At 51.6% G+C, this 21342-nt stretch overlaps 1 protein-coding gene across 3 annotated transcripts in view; it reads right to left on the bottom strand.

Moving 5' to 3' along the window:
* RHCG (Rh family C glycoprotein) overlaps positions 1 to 20648 on the bottom strand; it is a 37664-nt gene extending 17016 nt beyond the window's left edge. The window contains exon 1 of one of the 3 annotated variants that reach the window (XM_043524686.1): positions 20521 to 20648. Coding sequence is in view for 1 of the 3 variants with exons in the window: in XM_037910186.2 (XP_037766114.1) it covers positions 2896 to 3082 (187 nt within the window). In the remaining 2 variants the exon portion in view is untranslated. Of the gene's footprint in view, positions 1 to 2895; positions 3163 to 20520 lie in introns of those variants that run through there. The other 2 variants (XM_037910186.2, XM_043524688.1) reach the window with 2 other exon arrangements.
* Between the last annotated feature and the right edge of the window lie 694 nt (positions 20649 to 21342).

Genomic DNA, 21342 nt, shown 5'->3' with positions numbered 1-21342 from the left:
GTGCCAGGGCATCTCCGCCAAGCCGTGAGGTTCTGTGCACACAGCACCCACCATCTGGCCATTTTACACAATGTTTTAGATCCTCCCTGTGTCAGCTCCTATTTCCACCCCCATCAGCTCCTGCCACCCTCCCTGCTGCCCACCTCACTCTTTGGCTTTCCATCCCCCACAGCTGGTCAGCCTCCCACCCACAACCACCCTGCCCATCGGTGCTACCACGCCGTATTTTAAACTGGCTAGTCAGGGGCTAAGGAGTCCCACCCTAGGTGTGCATGAGTGAAATCGAGCTTGTTCCTATTGGCTAGCTGTAAAAGAGGATACACTGTTGCAGCATATGCTAGGTTGCAGCCATTTAAGTAGCGGGAGCGAGGCTTTGTCAGAGAGCAAAGCACTGCTGCTTCGGAGCACGACGAGCTGTCGGGACTGGGCCACTCTCACTGTTAGCTCCTGGTTTAGCAAAGTGAAGCATTTTGCTCAGGAAACCCAAGCAAGGGTGTTAACGGCAAAGTCCTGAGTCCCTCAGATGTTGTCTCTGCCTGCCCTGAGCGACTGGGAAGGGCCCCTGTGCAAGGCAAGGGAATGCCTCGAAGACACTGCAGGCAGATCAAACTTCTATGTTACACCCATGAGTCATTATTGTGGCCCTGTCAGTCATCTCCCAGAACATGTCCCCCTGCCCTCAGCTGAGCCCAGGGCGAAGCAGCCAGCATTAAGTACATCAGCCCTTCATTCAGCACCTGTTTATTCCCTCTGGGTGGCACAGCACTTCCTCATGCTACCCAGCTTGGTGAGCACTGAGCCACACAGGTGTTTGCTGCTGCTTGCCCAGGATGCCAGCCTCTCCCTTGAGCCAGCTTTCCACGGCACTGAGCTCTGGGAAAAACAGCCTTCCTCTCTCCACCGCAAATGAGGAGGTCAGGGCTACTCCTGGGCGAGGGGCTTTCATGGCAGCTAGAGGTCAGTGACAGCTAGAGGAAAATGGAGTCAGGGATGGGGAGGGGAGACCAGGTGTTGTATCTTTGCACCCACATCTCCTCCAGGGAGGATGCTCTGGATCTGGCCTGCTGGTCAGCGAGGTGCTGTCACACCCATCCCCACTCAGCTCCGTGGGGCAGGGTCATGTCCTGGGCTGAGGAAAGGGCTGGAGAATTGAGGGATTTGTTCCTCCATACAGGAAGAAATGCTTTATCCAGCACAGCCCATGGGAGGCAGCAGCACACAGAAGCCTGCAGGATGGAGGAAAGTTTATCCCCTGGTCCTGCAGAGCATAGGAAACATGGCACTGGCATGGCAAAGTGCTCCAGTCACAGGGCCGGAAGAGTTTGTGGGAGGCTACGCACCTTTGGTGTAACCAGCCCAGTTTCTGGGCAAAAGGGCTGCCCCTTAGGAAGATGTGATAAGTCCTCTCTGGCAGGAATGATGGGGCTGAGGCCAGAAGGGGTGACTCACCGGAGGCAGGGAATCACCACAGCCATCCTTTCAATCTGGTGGCAGGACTGTATGAAGCAAGGACTGACGGGCAGCCATGTGCTTTCTCCCAGGCTAGATGTGCTGGGGGGAGGGGAGAAGCCACAAGCATGTGTGCTGCTTGGCAAGGTAACAGCCACCAGCACCTTTCCTCCCAAAGGACCCCAGGTACTTCTCAAACTATATACATAAAGCAGCAGGTGAATGCAGACACCTCTAGGGGTGTGCATCTCAGCCTATACGCGTCCACACAGAGCTGGAACCCAGCAGGGACGGGCTAGAGAATATTAACCCTGCGTCCCACATACCACATCCCAACTGCTATGGACTCATACACAGTTTCCTCCTCTTCTCCTTAGTGTGTTTCACTGGACAAGCAGAGAGCATTCTGATGTCCTACAGCAGGGATCGGCAACCTTTGGCACGCGGCCCGCCGGTTTGTTCACCTGCTGTGTCCACACGTTCGGCCAATCACGGCTCCCACTGGCCGTGGTTTGCCACTCCAGGCCAATGGGGGCTGCTGGAAGCGGCGCAGGCCAAGGGATGTGCTGGCCGCTGCTTCCTGCAGCCCCCATTGGCCTGGGACGGCAAATTGCGGCCAGTGGGAGCCGCGATCGGCCGAACCTGTGGATGGGGCAGGTAAACAACTAGGGGGCTTACCCTGGCGGGCCGTGGGCCAAAGGTTGCCGATCCCTGTCCTACAGCCTGTTAAGCAGGGGGGCCCTAGGCTTAGACTCAAGGATCCCAGCAATAGATACAACATTCCCACATTCCTTTAGCCCTTCAGATGCTTTCCCCCCATCCACCCCCCATGTCTGCAGGTAGTGCAGACTAATGTGACTGTGAAATGAGCTCAGTCCCACCTGGTCTCTAGCAGGCAAGTATCTAAATCCCTAAACCAGCCAGTCTGACATAGTTTCTCCCCACAAGAAGTTCAGTCTTTGCTGCAGGAGAGGGATGAAATACATCTGCACAGCTGGAAGAAGGAGATAGGGCTGGGGCAGCTGCAAGTCAGGACTGAGGTGCACTGGTAGAGCTGGGTGGGCAACCCAGGACTGGGATGAGGGTGGGGGGAGCTGCAGGTCAGGAGTGAGGTGCTCTGGGTGGGCTGTTCTGGGGAACCTAATACTGGGATAGAACAGGGGGATGTGGAGCAAGATTGGGCAGAGCTGGGGGGGCAGGGGCAATGGGAGGGCTCAGGGCAGCAATAGCCAGGGGTACTGCAGGCTGGGATGGAGGTGCATGAGCAGAGCTTCCGGGGGAAGTTCCCGCAGCACCTGCCTTCACAATCCTGGGGCTGCTTGTCTCGGACTTTCACGAGCCCCAGAACTTCAGTGACATTTGTCTCATTCACCTTCCTCCTGGCTGGCCTGTGGGGGGGTCTGGCATTTACCAGTGCAGGGGCTGGTGTTTGCCAGCTGTACTCACATGGATACCTGAAGTAGAAATCGTTCTCTATGTCACTGGTGAGGTTCTTCTGGCGCCGCTCCTCCTTCCAGTGTGCATCGGCTTCGGGGTCAAAACGCACAAAGACCCCAAAGAGGACGATCATAGCGATCTCCCAGAGGAGGCAGACGAGCGGCAGCCGCCAGCGCATATATGTGTTCTTCACCATCCCAGACCAGCTCACCCGCTCAGATCCCAGAGAACCCGCTGGGGTGGAGGGGGTCCAGGCACCTAGACAGCACGAGCCCCAGTCCTGATGCCTGGGGAGACTCAGTCCATTTATATAGGTCTGGCGATGTGGGGCATGGTGCTGGGAGCTGTCAGTCCTCACAGCTGCCTGGGGCAGGCTCATATTTCAGTTCATGGCAAGTTTAATAGATTTGAACTCTCTCTGCTTCCAGCCACAAGAAGGGGGGTTGGGAGCATGGAGGCACATCTCCAGCACCTTCTCTGAGGAGCTCAAACCTACCTAGGAGGATTATACTTATCCCGGCTTTACAGATGGGGAAACCAAGGCACAAAAAGGGGCAACCATCACATAGTGAATTGGCTGCAGAGCAGGGAACAGAACCCAGGACTCTTGATCCCCCCCACTCCCTTACTCTAGCCACTAGACCCCAGTGTCCTTCAACAGGCAGGAATAGAACCAAGGAGTCCCAAACCCCAGCTCCCCACAGTAGCCACTAGATATGCTCCCCTCCAAGGGTCAGGAATACAGCCAGGGAGTCCTGAGCCTCATATCCCTTGCTCTAACCACTCGATCACTCTTCCCTCCTGGAATCTGAAATAGAACCCAGGAGGCCTGAATCCCTCCCTACTGTAACCACTAGGCCAGGGGTTCTCAACAAATTTTTTGCTGGCCTCAGAGTGCAGCCACCAACTCTTGCTCGTGGCTGCACTGACGCTTTTTCCTAAAAGTATTTATTTTTCGTAAATTAACAAAGTAATATGCACATATATACATCCAAATCATTGTAATTGATTTATGTAAGGTTTTGGGGTTTTTTTTTTCCAGACTCAATAATAAAAATAATGCACAGTTATCCCTATTCTTTACTGGACCTAACAGATTAGAAACACAAATAAGGTGCTTTGCATGTTCTTGTCTTTTTTTATTATTGTTTCTTTTGCTTTTTTGGTAAAAGTGGTTGTACAACAATTCTGAAGTAAATTTTAAAAAGCTTTGACATAATAGAAGTCCAAATAGTAATGAAAAACATATCTGGGTGGCTTGGGTCTGGGAGAGGAGGGGAGGCATGGCTGTGGCTGCAGCTGGCCCTGGGGCTCCTCCAGGTAGGTGGCGGGGCTCAGGCTGGCCCTGAGCTCCTCTGGCTGGGGGTGGGTGGTGGGGTGGGTGTGCTCCGGGCTTCAGCCAGTCCGGGGCTCCTCTGGTCAGGGGTGTGTGTGGGTGTGTGTCACTTGGGGCTTCAGCCAACCAGGGGCTCCTCCAGCCAGGCTGGGGGCGTGGTACTCAGGGTTTCTCCCGACGGGGGGCTTGTGGCTCCAACCGCAGGGGGGCCAGAGCTCTAGCTGCCGGGGGGGAGTCAGTGGCTAGCCTTCCCAAAGGGGTCTCCACCCGCTGTCCATGTGACTGCTGCTCACCTCCTCACCCCCCACCCACCTCTTGTGTCCCTCCTCAGTCTCCCACCTGCTGCTTGCTTCCTCTCACCCACCGCTTGCCTCCTCACTCCCCTGCCACAGACACCCCCCTGCCGCCACGGGAACTCCTGCTCACTGGTGGCTCACTGCTCACCTCCTCACTCCCCCACTTGCAGCCAGACCCCCACACCTGCCTCCTTACCCTGCTGCTGGCTTGCCACATGCCTCCTTACTCCGTGGCCAGGCCGCGTCCCTCCTCAGTCCCCCACCTGCCACTTCCCCCCCCCCCACCGCTCGCCTCCTCACTCCCCTGCCACAGACACCCCCATGAGAACCCCTGTGTTAGGATATAGATATTCAGACCTGTCTGTAAAGGCCTATACTCTAAGAATTTAGGTGTATTCTTATCACTTAGCTAGTTATAGAGGTATAAAAGAAAGAATCAAAATCACTGTCTGCTGGTGTAAGGGCCTTTTCTTACTGTGACAGTCTGAGGCCTTGTGCTTAGGCTAAGGCCTTTGGCTAAGCAGCAGAGACAGCCATAAGCTGGGAAGCAAACGGTCACATCCTCACATTCCAAACTAGTCACATTGAAATAAGGTGCTATTGGGCTGTTAGGAATACAATCCTGTCCTGATAATGCCTATCGCCTCCAGAGAAAGGGAAGTGCCTAAAAAATGTAAAAGAAAACTTAGTTTGATAGAATCCTGTCTGGCAAGAACTCGCTTATCAATAGCTGGGATGTGAAATCCTCACTTCTGTATTGTTTTGTCATTATAGTTCCCACTTTCCTATTGTTTATTTGCATGGTCTCTGCTTCTGTGATTGTTTCTGTCTGCTGTATAATTAATTTTGCTGGGTGTAAACTAATTAAGGTGGTGGGATATAATTGGTTACATAATCATGTTACAATATGTTAGGATTGGTTAGTTAAATTTCAGGAAAATGATTGGTTAAGGTATAGCTAAGCAGAACTCAAGTTTTACTATATAGTCTGCAGTCAATCAGGAAGTGTGTGGGTGGGGGAAAATGGGAACAGGGGTGGGGAAATTGGAATAATGTTTTGCTAAGGGGGGAAATGGGAACAGGGACACAAGTAAGGCTCTGTGGTGTCAGAGCTGGGAAGGGGGACACTAAGGAAGGAAACTGGAATCATGCTTGCTGGAAGTTCACCCCAATAAACATCAAATTGTTTGCACCTTTGGACTTTGGGTATTGTTGCTCTCTGTTCATGCGAGAAGGACCAGGGAAGTGAGTGGGTGAAGGAATAAGCCCCCTAACACCCTGCTCGCTGGTGGCTCACTACGCTCTCTAATGAACTCACACAGGAAAATGACAAAAGACAAAAACATCACATCAGTTGTGGGTGAACACTTTTCAAAAAGCGATCACTCTATGTCTGAACTATCAGTCCTCATCCTGCACAACACTTTCAAAAGTTGAGCCTCGGACCTTAAATTGATAACTTTTCTAGACACTAAAAATCATGGACTGAATAAAGACACTGGATTTAAGGCTTATTACAACAATCTAAAACCCACTAAGAACCCCTCGAAGCTGCTTCCCCCTTCCTTTCCACCTTATGATTGGAGTACTGTTAACAGGCCCCTTCACCTTGAACAGTCCCTTAAAATATCTGTTCCACCTTGTATTGAGCTTTGACATTTAAAGTTTCCCAGACCTGAAGAAGAACTCTGTGTACCTCAAAAGCTTATCTCTCTCACCAACAGACACTGATCCAGTAAATGATATTACCTCATCCAGCTTGTCTCGCTAAAAGAACCCTTTAAACTCCTGAGGTTGAGCTAATTAGACACAGCTGATCTGGCTTCCAAGTGAGTCAGCAAAGTAGCTCTTCATCTCTGTGCGGGGGTCCTAGCACCTGACACCCTGATTCGTTCATACAAGATGCTTAATTTATGCCAGCTCTTTTCATCACTGTTGCATTTGGCTCCAAATCTTCAAAATGAAGGACAGCTATTAACCTTATTGCCTGCTTCTAGACTGCCAATCTAGCCTGAGAGAGTATGGCTTTGTCCTGAGGGCTTGATAGCACCATCCATCCTAAACAATCCCCTAAGATAGGTCCTGCATGCATCGTGAGGCCATTAACACATGATACCATTATTACAAAAAGCTCTCCTAACACAACAGCTCACTGCAGTGTTCCAGATTGTTACCATACACTGTTGGAGTATTTCTCATAAGGGAGAAAGAGCAAAGCAAGCTTGTATATCTGATCACAGCTCTTTCCTCCAGGGCTGTGCATGGCCCACCTGTGGTAGGGGCCATCCTGCATCAGGCAGGACCTGTGAATGAGAGGCCCTGGCACCCAGGCAGATAACCCAGCACATTGTGTTCTGGACTGTAGTTGACAATGGTTCTCTGTTCCCCATCTGACTATACCACCCTGACTCCTGGCTATGGTACTGAGGTGTACCTGCCACTTGCTGTCCCAGGGAGTCTGCCTAGCTAGCCTGGGGTTGGAGTAGCCTCTTGGAACACTACAGCTAGCAGCATCTGTCTTGGCTTACTCCAGCGCCCAGATCACAACATGCATGTAGAGACTGCGTTTGTCCTTGCAGGTTCCCACCAAAGGCCGAGCACCTTCCCCGAAGGAGGATCTTTGGAGGACAAGCTTAGTTGCCCTGAGAAGCTGGCACTCCCTGTAGGGAGGCTGTTCAGAGTCCTACTCCTAATACCTCCATGTGACTCTGGTTGCATTTGCACGCCTGAGCGACATGCATACCTGGAGCTCCAGTGCAGGGCATGACCTGGGCCATGATCCAGACAGAGTTCAGATCCCTTCTTGATGTCCCCCGCAGCCAGTCCTGGCAGGCACCTGCTCCCTGCATTAGCTAAGGGAATGAGCACTGGTCTGTAGGATTGTTACGCCCCCTGTCAGAGATATGGGGGAACCAGCCCTTTGCCCTGCAGCCCAGTCCAGATGTTTTCTTCTGCTGCCAAAGTGACTTCCAGAAGGTCTCTGATAAATGAGCATGCAGGGTTCAAGGGAGAATCTTGTAACACAAGGAGTCCTGTCACAGCTGGCTATGCTGCTGGGAGGCATGGCGTGTGTGCGTGACTGCCCTCTAGCTGGGTAGGCCGGAATTGCTTTTGTATATCGATTCTGCAAAGCTGGCTCTCTAGCTCACTGGGGAAAGGCCTGCATCCTGGGGACCATGCCACTGCCTCTGGTGATGATGCTAATGGCTCGGCTCTTCAGAGAGTCACTGGGAAGATTAGCTGATACAGGCAGTGCTATAGAATCATCATTATCCTGGGCATAGAATGACTGCCATAGTCATCAATTGTTTGCCAGACACCAGCATTGGCATACTATGGAGTAAGCACCAAGTGGCAGGGCCCTGCTTTACATGGGACACAAGTGGTGAGGCATTTTTGCAGAGAACTGGGCTCCTTCGGTGCCCGAAGGTGTCAGTTTCTGAGTGGGGGGGTTGATTTAGGGATCTGTGGCTGTGCTATGCCAGTGTTCTTTGGCACTGGCACCCAGTGCTAGGCTTCCCTGACCCCTGCCAGCCCTCTCCTGCTCTGGAAGCGAGACTGGGACATTCCTTTGTGATACCACCCTATGTGCTGTAATGCACGTGCTGGCACCATCTCACTTCCATAACCTCCAGTGTCAACCTCACACCAGCTGGACCAGAAGTGTCGGTCATTGGCTAACTATTGATTCTGAGCCCAATTCTTCCCTGGCACAAGTCTAGCTACATCCACTGATTTACCCCAAGGGCAAATTTTGCCCGTTGCAGTTACTATAAGAACTTGGAAGCAAGAGCTGCACGTGTGTAGAGAGAGGGAAATCAGTGTGATTGCACCTAAGCCTCATGGGTTTGGCTTAGGGCCCATGGGTGCCTCTCCTTGTCCCCACTGGAAACTATAAGTAACAGAAGAAAGTGAAGTGAAATTTTCTCACAGTCCACATGTCCTAATCCACCTCCTCTGTCCCATCAGGGTGCTGGGAACAGGGTAGGGTTGGGAGGCTCCCGGTGGGGAGTGAACAGGCTCTGCAAAGCTTCTCTAGGGCCTGGCTGCTGCCCAGAAAGCCCCAATGCCCCACTTATTCTTCTGGGCAGGGGGTTGAGTGGAGCTTTTATGGAGAGCATTTATTATTATGTGTACTGCAGTAGTGCCCAATCACGGACCAGGAATCTGTTGTGCTAGGCGCTGTACAAACACAGAACAAAAAGGCAGTCCCTGCCCCCAAGAGTGTACCATAAAACTTCAGCTAATTATAGGGCAGCTGGAAGGAAAGCATTTTACGGGGCTGGCATGGCAGATCATCTCCATGTAAAGGCCCAAGGGGAACTGGGTTTCAGGGGAGGAAACGGTTCATTCCATTCACTGCCCTTTTCATTTCTGCTTCATTTTGCAGGGCTGGACTTGCATAATTAGAAGTGGCAACTGCTTTTCACACTGATGAGTGTGTGTCACAGGGGCCTGTGCCATTATATGCATTGGTCCTGAGTCTGTGATGGGAGCTAGGCTGAAGGAAGCCATTTGGGCAATTATGGTTGGATTTATCAGGGATCAACCTTGTCCTACAGAACTTCCTGACATTTCAGTCCTGGGTTCCCCCCACCACCACAGCTGGGCTGCTGCTCCTCTGTCCTGACCTCAAACACCCCATTATTCTAGTCCTGGGCTCCCCATGCTGCCATCCCACCTCCTGCACTGAGACCCAACACACTCATTTCAAATGTGCCCCAATCCACATTTGAACCCAGCTACCCTGAAGTGGAAGGCATGACGCACTAGGTCATCTCAGCTCATCTCCAGGGCTTCGAACCAAACATCTTTGGCCAGACACTTTACACAGGTTTTCAGTTCAGAGCCTGATTGAATAGCAGCATCCTCTGAAAACCACCCCAAGATGCTCTCTACCCCTACAGAGATCATTAGATCCGTGTGAAAGGCCAGAGAGACAAAGGCATTAGCTCCCTTCCTAGACCCTACAATTACCACTCTCTGGAATGCATGAATCATAACAGCTTCATTTACTGACCCCCTCTCTTTCCACCCTGCCTCCCCCTTCCTCACCGGCTGTTTAAGCACGGAGCTCCCATTATGGGAGCATGGGGCAAAAGGTAATGTCTTTTCCACTGGCCTGATAGTCTCACCTTGCTGCACTGCTCAGCATTCCCACCTTATCAGCCTGCAGATCAGTGCTTTGCCACCAGAGTCCAGTCACAGCCTGCATGCTCCAATGACTCCTCTGCACACATGCTCCCACTCTCACGTGAAAAGCCCCTATGGGGAGACTGTCCCTTTAGCAGCCACTTTCAGGCTTCTAGCCCTGGGAACAGTGCTGCTGGAGTGGCTGAAACAGGAGCAGCATTGTTAAGTGCCACAGAGCTTGAACTGTCCCAAAGAGGAGAGGTTGTGCAGTGCCACACCTGGGAGGGGGTACTGAGGAGTGGGGGTTCACCAGACAGCCTCTTGGAATCCATGGGCCTGATCAGAGTCCCCCTCTCCAGGCAGTCATTCTGTCCTGGCTAAGAGTTCACCGTTATTATCAGCTGCTGTCGGCCAGCAGCATGGGAGTTCCTAAATATCTTCTTCCCCGACAGCAGCCTCCCACCTCTCCCAGACCTAGCTGGCCACATCTGTTGGGACACTCTGGAGGGGACACTTGTCATGGGACAGATTCTGGCCCCCACTACATCCCTGTTTTGCTGCTCCAGGAGCAGGGAAGAGTGAAAGCTCTGGTGATTATGTGCTGCAGAACAGCCTGTCGGTCGGACACAAGGCTGTCATAGGTTAGAGTGTGCCCTGGAGCTGCTCTTATTTACATTGGGAGCTGCACCGGCCCCCAAAGCAGCCAGGATTAGGAAAGTGCAAAGATGGCATTAAGGTGCCTTTGCCCTGTTCCCTGAGTGACATCTCCTGGGAGAAGCAGCCTGGAAGCTGGTCCCTACTGTCCCATGGCTTCTCAACATGGTCTGTGAATTTGCCTTGGAATAAGCTGGCCCAAAGGCCACACTGACGTGAGAGCTGGAGGATCTCTCTGACCATGGATGAATGCAGGACTCAAAATGGTAGAGGAACAGAGGATTCACCAGCATAGACTAGACTAATAGTCCCCCTTTTCTGAACTCCTGTCTCCAACAGTGGCTTGATCCCATAATGCACCTGTGCTGCACTGTCCAATGGGATTCAGTCTTAAGCCTTAGATCACTTTGAGTAGGTCTACTCTGCAATTAGACACCCACAGCTGGCCCATGCCAGCTGTCTCAGGCGTGTAGGGCTTGGGATAAGGGGCTGTTTAACTGCAGTGTAGACGTTCGGGCTTGGGCTGCAGGCCGAGCTCTGGGACCCTCCCACCTCTCTACACATGTGTAAAGCTCTCTGCAGTGACTCAAGAGCATGAGTACCAAATCCCAAATTGGTTGTGAGTTCTATTCTTAGATTTCACCAACCACTTATCAAGTGTAAACTCCTCAGGTTCTATAACAGCCTAAATAGAGACTCACAGACAGTCCCCTTGGATACTCTGATCAGTCTCATCACCCAGGTAAACCTGGCTTTGTGATAAATGGCCCCTTACACCAAAAATCACAGCAATATTCAGGTTACTCCCAGTCCCAAAGGACCAGTCACTTACCCCAGGTCAATTGCTCCTTAACTCTTACACCAAAGACAACGCTTCTAGCAAATCCTATAATAAACTAGCTAAAGATTTAACAATTAGGAAAAGGAAATATGAGAGTTAATTACAAGGTTAAAGCAGTTAAACATATATACACACAAATGAATTCCAATCTTAAGTTTTGAAAAGTAATAGAAGCTTCTATGATAAGCAAGCTCTATATGTCCTTTGGCTAACCCAGGCTAAGCCCTGGGGATCTTTTGCATATGCCTAGTAATCCTGACCCCTCAGAGTGCAAGCAGCATAAAGATACCGTTCCTCCTTGCTAGGAGTTTTTATTCCCTTCCCCAGCTCTGCTTGGAGCTGCAAACTCAGCTGATGGGAGGAAATCACTTGCAAGACTGCTCTTCATGGTTTGGGGAAAGTAAACAATGAAGTCTTTTGTTCTCTTTAACGTTCCACACTACTCCATCTGGGGTCTTGACCTTTCCTGTCGGGCAGGATGTAACACCTTCTCTTGGAGATCAGCAGTTCACACTAGTTAATGTCTCCCCCCTGTCTGGTGATTTACATAGTCACAGAGACTTACAATGCAAACACTCAAATATTACCTTACAATATGGGATACAGATGCTATAAGTGAGATTAATGCAGGCAGCAACTCACAAGCATTCAATAAAGTCTGAACACTACACACATTCTTATCATTCTAATTCCTATTTTTACAATACTAACACCCAGGTGAGCCGGACTGACTCCAGCCGTGTATTTGTCAGGGTTCTCTTGAGGCATGGGGACCTTGGCATGAGCTGGCACCTTGTCTGCTAGTGTCAAAATACTGTATTAGGCTTTTTATGGCAGCATAGCAGCTAGGGTTGGGGAGGTTACTGAGGTGGTAATAAGGTGCTAAAAGGTGTGGGTTCCTGCTGCAGGATATCACCATGCTCTCTGCTCAGGGCTGAGAACATTGCCCTAGAGGTCTTAGCACACATTCCTCTGTGACGGCCTAGGGATAAATCAATCCACCAGGAGGCAGTTTGCTGACCCCTGGGAGGACAGTAATCCCTTGAGGGGAAAGATCTGGTATTTATTTATGGTTCCAGGGCAGGAGGGAAGGGCTCAGACAGTTCATAGATACTAAGGTCAGAAGGGACCATTATGATCATCTAGTCCGACCTCCTGCACAACGCAGGACACAGAATCTCACCCACCCACTCCTGCGAAAAACCTCTCACCTATGTCTGAGCTATTGAAGTCCTCAAATCGTGGTTTAAAGACTTCAAGGAGCAGAGAATCCTCCAACAAGTGACCCGTGCCCCATGCTACAGAGGAAGGCGAAAAACCTCCAGGGCCTCTTCCAATCTGCCCTGGAGGAAAATTCCTTCCTGACCCCACATATGGCGATCAGCTAAACCCTGAGCATATGGGCAAGATTCACCAGCCAAATACCCAGGAAAGAATTCTCTGTAGTAACTCAGATCCCACCCCATCTAACATCCCATCACAGGCCGTTGGGCCTATTTACCATGAATATTTAAAGATCAAATAATTACCAAAATCATGTTATCCCATCATACCATCTCCTCCATAAACTTATCGAGTTTAATCTTGAAACCAGATAGGTCTTTTGCCCTCACTGATTCCCTTGGAAGGCTATTCCAAAAGTTCACTCCTCTGATGGTTAGAAACCTTTGTCTAATTTCAAGTCTAAACTTCCCAATGGCCAGCTGAAGGACTCCTCAGGTCAGAATTTGCCATAGATCTAATGGGGAAATCAGCTGGGTGACTCTGGCAGACATTAGTCCATGGCACGGCCCTACCACACAGTTTGGAAATACTGGTCATTTCTGCTCAGGAGAAACAGGACAGGAATGGCAGAGGGTGCTGCAGGTCAGGCCTGAGGTTCACTGGCAGAGCTGAGTAGGGGGGTGTCTGCACCATGCCTGGCCACAGCTGGATCTCTCAGTCCTTCGCTTTTATGAGCATTAAGTATTTTAAAAAGAAGACAGAACCCCTCCCCGTTTGCCTGGATTCAGTGGGTAGAATCCCCAAGGAGGCAGGGGAGGAAAGAGGCTCTTTGGTTGGCTGTGAGCTGTCTCAGCTCATCCCCTTGCAGTGAATTCCAGGAGGGTGACACAGAGCTGACACAGAGCTGACCCCAGAAGGTACATGTGGCAGCAGGCTGCTCGTGTTCTGAGGGGATGTGGCGAGCCACGTCCTGATGCACCTTGCAGACAGGTGTCAGTGAGCTGGGAGGGCACGGCCCTGCAGGGCTGCAGGCTCCGGAGAACAAGGCCTGTCTTTGTTTACCATGTTTGGGGTGAATTTGCTGCTCATGCAAGTGACTGGAACTTCCTGCACCAGCCAACAATGGAGACCAGGCTGGGGCCTTGCAAAGCACTTTGGAACGTGAGAACTGGAAACACAGTGTCCGAGCAGATGCCTGATGCACCTGGGGGATCCCTGCCCAGGCAGCTGCAGCCTTGGTCCCAGGGGAAGCCGGGGCATCTCTGCCTAAGCAGCCACATCCATGTCCCCAAAGCACATCCCTTCCCTGGCAGTCCTGTCCCCAAGGCAGCCAGGGGCATCCCTGTGCAGGCAGCCCTGGCCCTGAATCAGCTAGAGGCATCCCCGGCCCTTGAGTGAGCCAGGGGCAGCCCTGGCTCAGGGTGCTGGTGGCATTCCTGCCTGTGTAGCCCTTGCCCTGTTTAGTTCTCATTTCTACTTTAACTTCTGATAGCTCCCTGGGATCTGCTGGAATGAGGAGAATGAGGTAAATGCAGCCAAGATCTGAATCTTCTCTGAGCAAGAACACAAGGGCAGATGAGGAAGAAGATAGGGTCAGCATGGGCAGTGGAGCAAATCCTTCCTAGGCATAACTCCAGAGACATCATTGGATTTACACCAGGGATTAATTTGGCCCAGTGTGTTTTAGTAAGACGTGAGTGGAGGCCGCTCAAATCCCTTCACAGGAAGACGGTGCTGAATGACCCCCTGTGGGAATTCCCCTTCCCAGAACCTGATTGTTGCATCTGCCTGGCTCTGGGGGCCAGGGTGTGAACAGGGTGTCAGTGAACCAGGGATGTAGTAACACAATCTTCACCCGGTCAGGAGAGGGCAATCTCTGGAATCGTAGTGCCAAGGCAGTTTAGTTAACCCCCGCACTCGCCCAATGCCCCAGTTCTCTTCCTGGAGCTCAGTCACACTCACAAGGGATGGGGTTGATTACTTATTTCCTGCCTTTGAAAACATCCAAGACCTCTTGTTCATCCTGACCCCACACTCCAAAGCCTGAATGAGCACAGGAGAAAACCCAGCAGCACCCACTAGAACTGGCCTTTGGGCATCAAGACCTGGGACCAAATGTGGCCATGATATAGGTGGGCACAGCTCCATTCAGTCCAATACAGCAGGGGTGAATGCTGAATGCTCTCTCTCCCCTCATGCACTCATCTGGGGTCAGGAGCCACCTATGATTATTATTTACTACCAAAAGTGTCACAAGGTGCATCCTACTATGGATCAAAGGAATGATCCCTACACATGAATTTGATGACCTGATGCTATCAGGAGGATGTGGGGAGGGGTGATGAGAGCATGGAGTGGTGGGAGAAAAAGTAGGAGGTGACCCCAAGGATGTTATTCAATTGCTCAGTGAGCGATGATTTGGTCTTTGCCCTGCCTTCAAAGGTGGCTCATTTCCTGTCGGTTCTGCATAACCCAAGGTCAGTGGTTAATTGTAATGAAAGAGGTGCCGGGGCTCAAGCAATTTTTTTACATTCATAACTGATGCAGCAGGTGCCGGGGGGCTATGAAGTGCCACGCCTAGAGGTGGCAGGGCTCAGCCCTGGCACAAATTAAGCATTGCACATGGATCTTGAGGAGCACCTGTAAAGAGGAAAGGGCAGCATCCTTGCAGACTAGCATGGAAAGGGTGAGCGTCTCATAGGGGGAAGCATGAAAGAGGCATAGACAAAGTTGTGGGAGAAGCAGACGAGCAGGCAGTCCCATCTGGCATCACTGGCAGAGCAGGTGCCTCGCCAAGGGCCAGCTCCAACTCCTTGTGAAGTCACTGGGAGTCTTTCAACTGGTTTCTTTGGGAGTTGGTTCAGGCTGTAAAATTCACGCACAGTTAAGCTGGGAGGGCCAGGTGAGGACAAAGAGCTTGAACTTGGAGAAGGGGGATTCAAAGAGGGAGGGATGTGGTCAGGTGAGTGGCCAAGGGAGATGATCATGATGGCTGTGCTTTGTGCGGACCGAAGGAGGGGCAATGTCAGTGAGGGAAGCTAGGAAGGAGACGTTAAAGCGATCAACATGAGAGGAGTAAAGAGGCTTCAGTGACGCACTCCAGCGGGACAACTCTGCTGGAGCAGCCCTTGCTCTGGAGGCCATATTAGCAGCTGTGGACTCTGGCAATCAATCCAGGGAGTTTGCAAACAGCATCTTTCAAGGAGACATCCATGAGAAACTGTGCTGGGCTCAGCTTGTTTTTTGTCCTCAAGCAATCCCCGATAAGGCAGGTCTTGGTCACACCTCGCTAAGTGCCCTTCTTGAGCTGCTGGGACAGGATCGGCCTGGAGGGAAGCCTGGCACACAGGGCACCTTTGCTAGACAGGAACCATCTGGTGTTCCCATGGGCAAGTGGCAGTTGGTGCAGGGAGGGATTCTGCTACCCGCTATGGGGTCCTAACCCCACTGTGGGGGTGAGGCTTTATTAAGAGAAAGTAAGTGCTGGCCTTTGAGAGGCCAAACACAACATCCCACTGAAGACCAAGCAGTGGAAGGAGGGGTGGTGGAGCCCACAGCTGCTAAGAGTGGAAGGGGCTATACCATGGCCAGCCAATGACACTCAATCTTGGCTCAGCTGAGAGCCTGGGAAGATTCACTGAAAGCTCAGGTTTGAACACAAGTCACCCGCACCGGGCTTGGTTTATTTCAGAGATTCTGCTTTAGCCCAAACTGACACCCATGCAGCAGAAAATACAAGACACTCAATCCTCCCCCCAGAAGTACAAATAAAACAGGACAGCTCCTAGGTTCCCCAGGGCTCACTGGCCTGGCTTCTGGCCAGCCCACCCCCCTGCCCCTGTCTTCCCTAGGAAAAGAAGCCATTGCTGACAACAGATGCCAACAGGTGGCACAGTTGCTCTGGTGATAAACACGGTTCAACTGCAACTCTAGCCATGGACAAAGTGTTTCAGCTGTACCTGTTAGTGGTCTCTCTGCAGCTAGCAATGGGTCACATTCCTGAGTGCAACACCCCCTTCTTTTAAAGTGCTCAACTGCATCTAAGTAGCTTCCAGCTGCAAGCCTGGTTCATCCCCAGGACACCACTCCATGGTGGACAGTCAGTCGTGGGCAGCCTACTGGGCACACCCATTCCACCAAAAAGATATCATGGGGTGGGGGGACCTCCTTCGGCCTCCAGCCCATCAAAATGACTGAATATGGGTGGGGTGAAGGGCCCAACAGCCAATACCCTCCAATGACAAGGCTGTTCAAGGGTCTGGTGGGGGGTGAGGAGGCATTCGTTCTGCCACGTTACTTTATTATCTGACCGTTCGATGGAAGGGGGATTGTGAATCAATGTATCAGCACACTGAACAAGATCCGAATTCGGGAATCATCTCACCCCCCATTATTACCGCCTCATTTTTCAGAGCAGGACACTGAGGTACAGAAAGGTGAAGTGTTTTGCCCCAAATACAGACAGTGGCTCTCCATTGCCCTGCACCTTGTACAGTCATTTCTGCCAGTGCAAATCAGACAGCAGCCATTCGGACCTGATCGCATGGATCAGATCACTCCTCTCTGGCTGAACTCAGAAAGCCCTGAATACCCAGGTCCATGCTATGTAATATCTGATATATTCCATGGTCTAATAGCAGATGTCATATATCACAGGAGGGATGAGCTTCTCTAGGGAGCCACTTTGCTACATGCAGAAGGCTAATTGAAATCGGGTGTCCTTGAGTTACTTCTGGCTGGTAGTTTCTTCTTAGCCCCTGACTGGACCAGCTCCTGGTTCTGGGCCATTAAAAGCACCTGCTTCCATAGACAATAATAAAACTGATTGGGCAGTTTACTGCACACTTATCTCTGTTGCTCTATAAATACAACTGGTTGCTGGGGACACCGGTTTAAACTGGGGTGTGCAAGCTCTGGAGAGAAGCATGGCATAGACATGCAGGTGGCTCCAGTCTGCACTGTTACCTCCTCCCCAATACACCTCCCAGCCCCTCTGTGTTTCTCCACTGAGAAGAACCATCAGTACCTGGACTGAACCTAAATCTTACTCTCCAGACCGAGGCAGGCAGGGTCTCACGTGGGATGCCGGGGGGAGGAGCAATGGAGCTAGATGGCACAGCATACAGTGGGGAGTGGAGTCAGGGGAGGGAGGGTGGACTACAGTGGAGGAAGCGGGAGGGCAGCTGTGATCAGGCCACAGTGTATAGATATTACACTGGACTATTCTACCCTCTCTGGTTCCACTTCACCCTCATTTCCCATCCTTTATATTCCATTCCTGGCCTCATTTCTCCCACCCCCATATCTCAGCCCTTCCAGCTCCTTCCCTCTGTGAGCCCATTCATTTGAACCCCTCCCCCGGAGACCCCCCCCCCCACAATTTCTCCAGTATACTGTTTCTTCTGGCTGCATTCATCCTCCTCACTAATTATCCCACTTACCCTGGCTCTGTTCAGCTAATATTATGCCTCAAGCTCCATTCCTCCACCGCAGTCCACGCTCCCTCCCCTGACTCCACTTCCCACTGTACATTGTCCCCTCCAGCTCGATTCCCCATCCCTACCAGCATCCCATGCACTTGGACTCAGCACCCCCACTCAGGTCCCATTTCCTTAGAGCTGCCTGGGGTCAGCACTGTCAGACACTATCCCAGGAGACTCGCCATCCATCAGATATCTGAGGGTGAGCTCTAGGAAGTGGCTGCTCTCCCCACCATGCTAACCCCAACAGGTTACCCCCCACTAGACCCAATTCCTCCCCCTTGGCAGGATCTTTAGAGTAGTTGAGCAGGGCTTCTTTATTCCCAGCCCCTTTTCCTCCTCAACATGTGTCAGTGGAGATGGAGTAGTAGATTATTTCCCAGCCTTGTTCGTTAACAACACAGGAGCCAGGCCTCCACATGAAACTGTGAGGACTGGAGTGATGGAGAAAGTCACCTCTATGCACAAGACCCAAGGTCTGATTTTTGGGTGTGTAGTGACCTCTAGTGGGGAACATGTGTATGTTTAAAGTAGCCATGTAAGGTGAAAGGCAAAGGGCGTATAAGGAGAGAAAATGCCAAAGCAGCGATAGGGGTGCAAGAGTGGGAAGAAAACCGTGTAGTGAGAAAAACAGTAAAATCACAGACACTATACAGAGCAATCCAGAATTTGCTGGTGCCTCTCTCTAGAGAGTCAAATATCTAGCAACTGGGAGAGGGGACCGTGGCTCTTGGGTTCTCATGCCTGTATAGGCTGTTATGATCTCCAAATCTTAGCAGCAAACTGCAGGGCTAAAATAAATTCTGCTACTCAGACCATAAGAACCATGGGAGAGTGAGGGAACATGCCTGGACCAGCAGGTGGTTCTACAGGTCTAGAGGAAGTACAGGGGGAGAAAAGTGGAGGGCCTGGAACTGGATTAGCAGAGGGTTCTGCAGGTCAGGACTGGATTAGTAGAAAAGTCAGTACAAATACCAAAGAACTTGATTCAAACAGCCCAGCAGATTCAAGGAATATACACTTAGCATTGCTAGAATAGCTCAGTACACCTCAAAATGCTTGATCATTCAGACAGTCATGGGCAGAAGAACAAAGCAAAAAAAAAAAAAAAAGGGGCCAACATCTAAGAAGCTTCCTGAGCCAAGGACAATTAACCCTGAAGTAGTTACAAAAAAGCTATATGCCAAGAAACTAGAGTAGCAGAAACACCATGACATGAATGCCAAGCCTCCATCCCTGCGAGGGGAGAATGTTAAATTCGAAATGGAAAGCTACTGGCAATCTTCTGACAAAGTAAGAGCTACACCATCCAAACCAAAGTCATTCATCATAGTTACCCTGAGAGCCATGCCTATAGAACAGAAGCATCTAAACAAAACCAAGGAGAAAGCTAGTGCTCTGTTGAGGAAATCCAGAATCCTGCTGACATAAGTAACATACATCCACCCCAGCCACTGACCAAGAATAACATACGGCGCAGCAAACACACATTGCAGGTGTTGGATCCACCTCAGCAGCCAAACAGAGCCCTGCTGAAGGAACTGTTCTGAGAACAAATGACCATGAGATCACAAAGCCGTGGAGAATAAGAATTGGTGGCTACTGACAGATGTCCACTAAGAGGCAGCATAATCCTCGCCCCCGCCCCCCCCCCCCCCCCGCACCCTCATTGGGAGTTCAGGTTATCTCCATTTTTCATCTCATTGTACTAGTCTGTGGTTATTGTTTCTGGCTGTTATGTTTTGTTTGCTTTTGATTTTTAAAAAAATTGAAAGACCTCCACCATGACACCGGAGTGTTAGTCTTTGAAACCCTAACCCACGTCATGTGAACTGCATCACTGCTAATCCCAAGTGTCCAAAAATCAGGAGTCAGGCCCCAAAATCATAAAATAATTTTAAAAAACACAAGATTTTAAAAATATTAAATGCAGGATTCTTTTAATTTGCCTCCTGGAGTCTGAGCTTTTAGGGGTCACATTTTCAAGCTTTTCTCCACCAAATATTGCAAGATTTGAGATAAAAATCATGAAGGTTGGCAACTCTTCCAGGGTTACCAATTTTGGCTGGATGTATTGCTCGGGGATTCATCATGACATAATATTTAAACAAAGATTCATCTTTAATTCCTGGTGACTCCATGACAATCCTGGAGGGTTGGCAACCCTTCAACCAGTTCAGGGGACTCATCCTCAAATGTGACTAGGGTTGCCAACCTTCCTGGCTTCATCGGGAGTCTCCCGGAATCAGGCTCTATCTCCCAGAGGCCACTGAAGCCAAAACAGGAGATTTTAGGCACTAAAAGTCCGGCAGTGCAGCAGGGCTAAGGCAGGCTTCCTGACTCCACACCCGCTCCCAGAAGCAACTGGCATATCTCTGTGGCCCCTGGGGGGCAGAGGGTCTCCGCATGCGGCCCCAGGGGGCTGGGCAGCAGGAGCCCTGACCCAAGGGGCTGTTTCACTGGAGAGCAAGGAAGGCTCTGACGCTCCAGTGATGGATACCACCATAGTGACATCACAATGACATCAGCGTTTCAGAGACCAATGAGCGCGTGGCAGCATCCTTGCTGCGATGGCAGCTAGGGTGTGAAGGGGGAGGGCAGACACCACGTGGTCGCCCGGCCAGGCAGCAGTGACGCTCTAGAGAGGGCATAGAAGACCCTAGCAATTACCTCATCATTGCCCAGCGATGACGTCATCACCTCCGTCCCCGTATTTACCATTCTCGCGCTTCCTCTCATTCCACCCTTTAAATTTTAAACTCAGGGCACCAGCCAATCAGTGGTTCTCTCCCACAGGCTGACACTGTGCGTCACGGATGACCGCCAATCGCAGCCGGAATCCCTTCCGTCGGACCTATCAACGGGGAGTGGAATAGGGACTCCTGAGGAGACTGCGCCGCCCGGGTACTTCCGCCCGGAGCCTGTTCGGCAGGAGCCAATCAGAAGCCTGTGAGGGAGGGGCGCGGGGGGGGTCACACAAACATCGCGAGAGGGCAGGGCTTGAGGGGATTCGGCCCAATTGGAGAAGCGGGATCGGGGCAGCCGGGAGCCAATGGGAGCAGAGGGAGGATGAGCGCGCGAGCAGTTGGATTGGGGCAAAAAAGGATCGCAATGGCGGTGGTGGCACCTTGAGAGGGGCAGGTGGCAGCGAGTCCGCGGGGCGACAAGGGGCCCATGGGGCGGAGTCGAGGGGGTGCCCCGGGGGGTCGTTGGCTCTGTGCTTAGGGAGCCCTTCTAGCCATACGTGTGGGAGGAGGCAGCAGGGTGTGTGCCTGGGGGACTGGGTCGGGGGGGGCAGCAGGGTGTGTGCGTGGGGGGGGGTCTAGCTGGGGGGGCAGCAGGGTGTGCGCGTGGGGGGGGACTAGCTGGGGGGGGCAGCAGGGTGTGCGCGTGGGGGGGGACTAGCTGGGGGGGGCAGCAGGGTGTGCGCGTGGGGGGGGACTAGCTGGGGGGGGCAGCAGGGTGTGCGCGTGGGGGGGACTAGCTGGGGGG

Source organism: Chelonia mydas, chromosome 10 (assembly GCF_015237465.2).
Source record: "Chelonia mydas isolate rCheMyd1 chromosome 10, rCheMyd1.pri.v2, whole genome shotgun sequence".
Taxonomy (NCBI): domain Eukaryota; kingdom Metazoa; phylum Chordata; order Testudines; family Cheloniidae; genus Chelonia; species Chelonia mydas.
This window is presented reverse-complemented; position numbering and strand designations above follow the sequence as displayed.